Source organism: Saccoglossus kowalevskii, chromosome 2 (genome assembly GCF_978046115.1).
Source record: "Saccoglossus kowalevskii chromosome 2, keSacKowa6.1, whole genome shotgun sequence".
Lineage (NCBI taxonomy): Eukaryota > Metazoa > Hemichordata > Enteropneusta > Harrimaniidae > Saccoglossus > Saccoglossus kowalevskii.
In genome coordinates, this window is record NC_140642.1 from 750,813 (window position 1) to 759,816 (window position 9,004).

The window sequence follows — 9,004 nt, forward strand, 5'->3', positions numbered from 1 at the left end:
GGAAAAAACGTTGCGACAGGATGTAATTTACAGCGTTTCGCAGAGCCATTTTATTCATAGTTCTAATGACAAAACGGCCCAGAACGTGACGTGCTGTCTGCAGACAGCAGTACGTTTCACCGGCAAACTGCATTGAAATCTGAATCATTACAAATATAATCTGCACAAGATGTGACAATAACTCAGTTGAGGATGAGTACCATTATTATGGACTGTCCACAGCACAATGAAATGAGGCAGAAACTTTTTACAGATTTACATAAGAATAATCCTAATTTTACTTCAATGGATCATTCCGATAAATTTATTTACATTATGGCAAACTGCCACATTAAGCTTGGTGTGTTTATAAAGCAGGTGTGTATTAATAATAGTAAAAACACCTGATTCTGTACTACCTTGTAATTGCCTTTTAATTAATATGTTATTTTAAGTGTTTTTTGATTATCCTCTTTACTTTTTTTTATTTTACTTGACTATGTTCATCTGCTAGAAAGAATAATGTCAATAAAGTTATCTTATCTTATAAAAACCTGGGCGTTATTTTATTTTTGTTAGAAATAAATAATTTGTACATATTTCCCGGATAACGAGATGTTTGTTTCATCAGGAAGGGACGGTATTATATTCCTGAGATCATACGTAATTTTAATGAGCGGGCCCTACTAAGTACTCCAATATATGACATTCACCTCTGATGTGTCTTTTTTTACGAAATTGGTAATTTTAGGCAGTCTCTAGCTTGATGCAGAAATGAGATTCCCCAAACGGTTCAATTTATTAGTGAACGCAGGCGGAAACGTGACGTCGCCGTTTGTCTCCGTAAATTTCCCTCTGGTCAGTTTTGATACAATGTGCATGTACTAGAAAGAAATTGAACCATAAGAATAGTATTTAATAACCAGAGCGTCAATGACGTAGATGCTCATCCGGAATTTGGATATGAGAGTAGAAACTTTTAGCTGCTTTAGTTTTTTTATTTTCCTGTTAGTCTTAAATTGACATATTGTCATAAAAAAAACCAATGGTGCTGCGTAGATGGAGTCATCATTATGTGTAGTTAGCATCTGTACGAGTAGTGTAGTAAGAAGACCTTCTAAGGTAAAGTGTGAATATAGGTTGTGCCCAGAAACTTTGACCATTTAGGGGGAAAGTAGGTGAAATAAAGGTTGTCAAATCAAATGAACCCTTATTAAAACAAGCGACCTGACGCTGACAATAGCTTCGCTGTCTCCATAGAGCTTGGTGATGTTATCATGATTATTGAAAAGGTTATTGAATGACTCTTACAGTGGATAACAAAACCTATGCAAGGTATACAAACAAAGTGATTGTGTTTCAAGAAAAAGTCGAAAATAACATAAAATGAAGCAACATAAAATGAACAAATTAGACAAAAATCTAAGTTACGAAGCATTCGGGCTATCGGTTTTGAAAAAATCGAAAATTACATTTTGACCAAAAATGACGAAATATTCGCCAAAAATAGAGAATTGAAGATATGGTCATGAAATGAACAAATCTAGTAGAGATCCACCCAAAGTATATACTAAATATTGAAGCATTCGAGTTACCGGTTTTGAAGAAGAAGTCGAAAATAGCATTTTTGAACAAAAATGACAAAAAATATTTGCCAAAAATAGGGAATAGAAGTTATGGTTATGAAATGCACAAATCTAGTAGATGTCCACCCAAGGTATACATACACCAAGTATCAAAGCATTTGGGATACCAGTTTCAAAGAAGAAGTTGTAAGTACAATTGTTGACGGACAGACAGACGGCCGCTGACTGACAATGGCAGAGCTAAAAAGGTAATCCACACTCAGAACAGGAAATTTGCCATCATATAAAATTACCTATACAACCACCACTAATGTCTTATGATCAGACCAAGCACAATATAGTACCTCAGAAGAAATTGAGTGAATGTTAGTAAAGACAAGATCAAGAAGAGATCCTGAGGTTGTTGTTGGTTCAGAAATGCATTGATGGGTGTTGAAAGTGCTTTGCATAAAAGTCAAGAAATGTTGCTGATTATTGGCCAAATTAAAGATGAAGTCTCCTACGATGACTAGAGGGTTATTAATGTTTACATGTGGACAGATTTCAGAGCACATTTTGTCTTTGAAGAAGCTAAGAGTGCAGCTTGGTGATTTGTATATGCAAACAATCTGTACTGAGCAGGGAGTGGTAAGGTGTACAATAGTAGATTCAAAATCCGGAGAAGTACATGTATATCATGCCATATTGGACACTTCACACTGATCTGCCACATAAATTACTTGTCATGGGGTTGGTCGATTTATAGTAGCTTGTGATTGCAATGATCATTTCAATGCAAAACCAAACCATCAAGGGCATATGTTTCGTCATTATCCATTGGCAAAAGTCTTGATTCTGCAATTGTAATTATACTAGCAGCAGTTATGTTATGATCTGTTGACAGGTCACTGAAATGCTTGTGTAAAGACCTGGCATTTTGAAACACTATTTTACATGCTCCTGGTTTAACTGTGTACAATGGTCTGTAGCAGAGTTCTAAACATGCTTCTGAGGATAGGCGTGTCATCTCCTCAATGACTACTTCAGTAACCATTATTTTCTCCTCAGCCAGCTCAAGGATGTGCAAGCCTGTGAATGTGCGCACTCGGCTGAAGGCCACATAATGGCTATGAGGACAAGTTTTTTTTTTCCCATGTGCACTACGACCCCGTCAAGGGTATCTCCTTGTGACTTGTGAATGGTCTTAGCAGCAGCAGGTCTAATAGGAAACTATGTTTGGACTATTGGAACATGCTGTCTTGAGCCAAAGAATGTTCTTTTAATGGCAAACAGTGAGGTCCAGTCCTTGCATATGCTTCGCTGGTAGTTATTTGCCTGCATATGATGAATTTTTTTCATAATACATCCTGACCCATTAGTGATACCATCTTTAACAGAAATGTTTGCAACAGTCTCGTACCTCATGCCAACAGCCACTTGAAGCTCATGGTAACAAAAATCAGAGACTTTGTGAAAATGCCACCTGAAAAAAAGGAAATTAACACTTCAGTGACAAATAATGAAATATACACAGCCTCAACTATGAGTTCTGAATCCACGAGTGACTAAATAGATGACAGCTTATGAGCAGTGTTTGAAATTAGGGCAGGCCCCTCATTTAGCATCTTTCTACATGGACGAACAACTTTCAGCACATGAAACACGAGTAAATATTCTGGAAAATCCAAGCAGCCTAAATAATCTGACCATTTTTAATTGCATTCAGTTTAAAGTCTGTTCTTGTTTCTAATCTAAGCAAATATTAATTACAACAACAGTTCATTGCCAACTACGAATTGTACTCAATTATGGATTTTAATGAGAGTAATCCTAATAATATCAATAATCGTTCCAATGTCTAGACAAAACATGTGACTTCAATGTTTTGCTCAAATAAAAAATCGTAAATGCTGAATTTAAAATCGCTCCGTATCACTGATCATTAACATCAACGCTTAGGCAAAAAAAAAATCTTGTGTTTTCAGTAACGGGCCTCCAAAAGATAGGGCAAGGTTTTTTTTAATGGATCTCTGCAAGTCTGTGCATAGTCTATTCACTATGTTATTGTAACATTGCATAATAATAGTCCGATTAACTAGCATAGCACAACTTAGAAAAACAAAAAAAAACTTTTATTTTTGTACCAACGTCATACAATAGGATATTTGGAATTATCTTTAAAAAAAATTAAACCAAAAACATTTTGGTGTAAAAACAAACTTTCAATCTAATGTTTTTGTGTTAATCGACTGTAAACTACAACCTTACCAGTAATCTTTTCATGAGAAATGAGTTTTTATAATTTTAGTCTGACATTCACCATTCTAAAATTTAGGTCGAGTATTTTCAGTCAGTTGAGTTTTAAATATGCATTAAAATACTGTAATAGTTGACAACTAAAAGAATAAAAATGAAAAAAATACAATGTTTTACCATGTTTCAAAATTACTGTTTTCAAAAAGTAGAATCTACTGACTGCTAATAAAATAATTATTTTGTCACACTGCATGATGGATACTGAGGACAAAAGTCACAGGTAGTACACATGCTGCCATGCTGAGTTGTTTTTTCAGGGAGCTTTCTTCTACAGCTCCGGGTTTTCAAAATTCCGGAATCTTTTTTTTTTTGCATCAATAAAAGGCATGAAGCAAAAGTATGAAGCAAACTTGTAAATAAATTGTTGTTGATCCTAATGAGGAATACCGTACCTCATAAGTTGCAAGCAAAGTACATGAGAAATTCAAGAATGAGAAGATTTGAAATGTGCGTTGACTAAAATAAGCAACAAGCCTACATGTACGTCTTGCAGGTGTCAATCATTAGGGGCCCAAGCCCATAGGGCGAGGCCCCTATTCTTATCGTCTGTTTTTTTCTTTCTTTAGGGGCCCAAGCCCAAGGGCGAGACCCCTATTATTATCGTTCGTTTTTTTCTTCTTTTTTTCTTTCTTTCTTTCTTTCTTTCTTTCTTTCTTTTTTCTACCGTAACTTTTTTCGTCAAGCCGTTTGGGAAAACTGCTGAACGGAATGGTCTGATAATGCTCTATACTGATAGTCCCTAATGTGAACTGGTGCAACATGCTCTCAGAATTTTGATTGGTCAATTAGTTTGGCAGCCATATTGGATTGAATTAAACACGGAAGTGTCTGTTTGACTACTTTCTGAGGGTCTAGGCGTGTAGATTAAAAACTTTAGCGGTCACGTGACTTTTCCTGCCATTTTGTTTTTCCCCAAAAACAAGCAAACTTGTAAATAAATTGTTGTTGATTCTAATGAGGAATACCGTACCTCATATGTTGCAAGCAAAGTACATGAGAAATTCAAGAATGAGAAGATTTGAAATGTGCGTTGACTAAAATAAGCGACAAGCTTACATGTACATCTTGCAGGTGTCAATCCTTAGGGGCCCAAGCCCATAGGGCGAGGCCCCTATTCTTATCGTCTGTTTTTTTTCTTTCTTTAGGGGCCCAAGCCCAAAGGGCGAGGCCCCTATTATTATCATTCGTTTTTTTCTTCTTTCTTTCTTTCTTTCTTTCTTTCTTTTTTCTACCGTAACTTTTTTCGTCAAGCCGTTTGGGAAAACTGCTGAACGGAATGGTCTGATAATGCTCTATACTGATAGTCCCTAATGTGAACTGGTGCAACATGCTCTCAGAATTTTGATTGGTCAATTAGTTTGGCAGCCATATTGGATTGAATTAAACACGGAAGTGGCTGTTTGACTACTTTCTGAGGGTCTAGGCGTGTAGATTAAAAACTTTAGCGGTCATGTGACTTTTCCTGCCATTTTGTTTTTCCCCAAAACGGCAAAAAACTCTTTAAAAATCTTCTTTTTCAGAACCGCCAAGTAAAATGTTCTCATATTTATTACTTAGCTTCTACATATGAAGCAGATTTAGGTTTGAAAAATTTATTATGATTGGTCACGTGGTTTGGCCATCATTTTGAGTTTATTCTCAACAGAAAGTAGTTTTTTACTCATGCCATACTTGAGGGATTATCTTCAATATTGCTGCATGGCATCTCATATCAATCTCTTTCAGAAACCTAAAAAAGATTTCAGATCAGTCACATGGTTTGGCCGCCATCTTGGATTTTAGGCAAAATTGACCAAAAGTTTGGGCATTTGTTTCTCAGAAGTGATTCAACCAATTAACTGCTGATTTTGAATATAACATGCCTGAACATTGCTATATATGAGAAAAATAATATATTTTCGACAAGTCACGTGATTTGGCCGCCATCTTGGATTTTGTGAAAATAGAAATTATGCAACTTATGGGGTGGGGGCTTCTAACCTCATTAATATGCATAACTGTTATAACTCAAGCACTGTTGCAGGAAAGAAGATGAAACCTGTGTTTTGATGATGTTAAACAAGAGATTTGGCTAAAATAACAGATGACCATATATAGTCATGTGATCTCATTAATATGCATAACTGTCATATCTCAAGCACTGTTGCAGGAAGGAAGATGAAACCTGTGTTTTGATGATGTTAAACAAGAGATTTGACTAAAATAACAGATGACCATATATAGTCATGTGAGCTCATTAATATGCATAACTGTCATATCTCAAGCACTGTTGCAGGAAGGAAAATGAAACCTGTGTTTTGATGATGTTAAACAAGAGATTTTACTAAAATAACAGATGACCATATATGGTCATGTGAGCTCATTAATATGCATAACTGTCATATCTCAAACACTGTTGCAGTTAGGAAGTGGAATCCTGTGTTATTATGACATCTTTGAACAACAGATTTGATTAAAAAAACAGATGACCATATATGGAGATGTGAGCTCATTAATATGCATAACTGTCATATCTCAAACACTGTTGCAGTTAGGAAGATGAATCCTGTGTTATTATGACAACATTGAACAAGAGATTTGATTAAAATAACAGATGACCATATATGGTCATGTGAATTCATTAATATGCATAACCTTTATATCTCAAATAAATATATGGAACCAACTGCATTTCGACTTCATGGTACTAATCATTCAAACTAACCAATTGTGTATCAACGATATCTCCACATGGTCGGGTTACCGGAAACAAGTAGCTAAAAAGAGCTCCATGCTGGAAACTAAACTATTTGGGGGGCCTTAATAGGATTGATCGAAAACGAATGGTGATTCGATTTTACAACATCTGCTCAAAAAAATCTTACACGCTAAATGTAAAACTGCATTTCATATCACCGATCAGCAACAACGATTTATAAGATGATTAGATCGATCGAAAACGAAACGAATGGTGATTTGATTTTACTAAATTTCTCGATTGCAGTCTGAGTGAGTCTTGTCATGGAGCTAAATAAAGAACTGTTAACTCATCGTGATGGTGATGTTCTGCATTCAACATCGTAAACATCTCAAACAAATCATAAACGCTGAATTTAAAATTGCATTTCATATAACTGACAATAATATCGATAACAACAACACCTTTTAATGAGAAAATGTGAGCTTACCTTAATAACCGCAAGAAGATCCACATGTGCGACCGCAACGATCCACCATTTTAAATTGTGGAAGAAATATTAACTGCGCATGTGCACAAGTAGAGCGCTGCTGATTGCGCTAAGCATTCTGGGTAAATCCATTAGAAAACGCGTGGGGAAGGTTTTAAATCAATGTATCAAGAAAGAAAGAATGCACCATTGACTGCCTAAATGAACTTTATTCTCTTAAAAACATACAGATATATCACAAATAGCTAACCTAGAATCAGTGAATGGCATCCTTATTCATGGATTTTGTAATTTTTGAACGACAGACGCCTCGCCGTGGCATAGGCTCATCTGGCCTTAAGGCCGGATGTAGTAGTAGTCCAGAGTTTTAAATCCGGTTTTGTCCCCGAAAACGAGGGTGGCCGGATTCACCTTAAACTAGTGGCAATCGCTCTTACCCCCTCCCTCCACTTTGCACGATTTAAAGCATCCCTCATCTTCATCCCAACCTTCCCACTCTCCTCCTCCACTTGCATCTTCCACGTCTTCTTTGGCCTTCCCTTTTTCCTTGGACCACTCACCTCTAAATCAAGGGCCCTTCTTAATACATGCCCATCCTCCCTCCTCAGCACATGCCCATACCAATGTACCTCATTTGCCTTCGCCAACCATTCTACCGCTTCCTTCAAACCCAACATCTGCATCAAGTCCTCAGTTACTTTTCTGTCCATCAACTTCACCCCACACATCACTCTCACCATCGCTCTCTCTGTCCTCCTTAAAATACCCAGCTCATTTTCACTCAAACACCATGTCTCGCTCCCATACAGCAATGCTGATCTCACACAACTCTTATAAACTATTCCTTTCATCTCCAAGGAAAATCTCTTCCCATATAGTAGCTCTCCACATTCCCTAAACTTGACCCAAGCAAACCTTGCTCTAGCTGTCACAGCCGCCTCACACCCACCACCCACACTTACCTTGTCCCCCAGGTATGTAAACTCCTTCACTAACTCAACCTCATCACACGACTTTTCTTCCTGTTCCACTACCCTTCCAACTCCATTCTTACATCTTCCACACGCAAAATCCTTTGCCAATCTTTGGGTCACCCTCTTTATCTTTGCACATCTCCCATGTATCCACTTCCCACATTTCACACATCGCACTGAATTTGCCTTTACCCTCTTTCCACACATGCCACATGGGTCAACCTTACTCACCAAGGCTTTCTCCTATGTCCAACTCACCATCACTTTTGTCTTTCCCAGATTTACCTTCAAACCCTTACTCTCAAATGATTTTTTCCATTTCACAAACTTCTCCCTCAATCCCTCCATTGTGTCATCCATCAAGATCAAGTCATCAGCATACAACATCTCTCTCATCAGCCCTTCTCTTGCGCTCTCTGTAACTACATCAATGACAACTACAAATATCAATGGTGATAGTACAGAGCCTTGATGCACACCCACCTTCACCTCAAACTCCTCTGACAACTCCGATCCTACTCTAACTCTTGTCTTTGCTCCTTCATACAAACTCATCACTGCTCTTACTATTGTCTCTGGTATACCTCTCTTCCGCATTACCCACTCCATCACCTTCCTCGGGACTCTATCAAAGGCCTTCTCCAAATCCACAAAACACATATACAGTTTCTTCCCTTTTGCACCATATTCCTCTTGCATCCTCCTCAGAATAAACACTGCATCAATTGTTCCTTTCCCTGGCATAAAACCAAACTGCATCTCATCCACTTTCCGGAAGTGAATGAGATGCAGTTTGGATGAGCCAAGAAAATGCACAACAAAAATATGGCACGACAAACCGTAATTTTTGCATGAAATGTGTAAACAGTTTAGATGTTTACAAAACATGTAAAGTCAGTTACTTGTTTTTTTTGTTTTTCTTCAGTTGATAACTTCACCAGCGTTCAATGATTACCACCTGTTGTGGCCCGTAATTAGCGGTAGACGTTAACTAGTCCATATG

General features: G+C 37.3%; 1 protein-coding gene across 1 annotated transcript; it reads right to left on the minus strand.

Annotated features, from left to right (window-relative positions):
* Positions 1-8,244: 8,244 nt before the first annotated feature.
* LOC144344061 (uncharacterized) lies at positions 8,245-8,760 on the minus strand. The gene has a single exon (XM_078006235.1). It carries the CDS (start codon positions 8,758-8,760, stop codon positions 8,245-8,247), a length of 516 nt encoding a protein of 171 aa, XP_077862361.1.
* Between the last annotated feature and the right edge of the window lie 244 nt (positions 8,761-9,004).

Bases quoted from the DNA above. Each gene is read 5' to 3' on its own strand.
- LOC144344061 (XM_078006235.1), bottom strand. From the start codon at position 8,760: ATGCAGTTTGGTTTTATGCCAGGGAAAGGAACAATTGATGCAGTGTTT.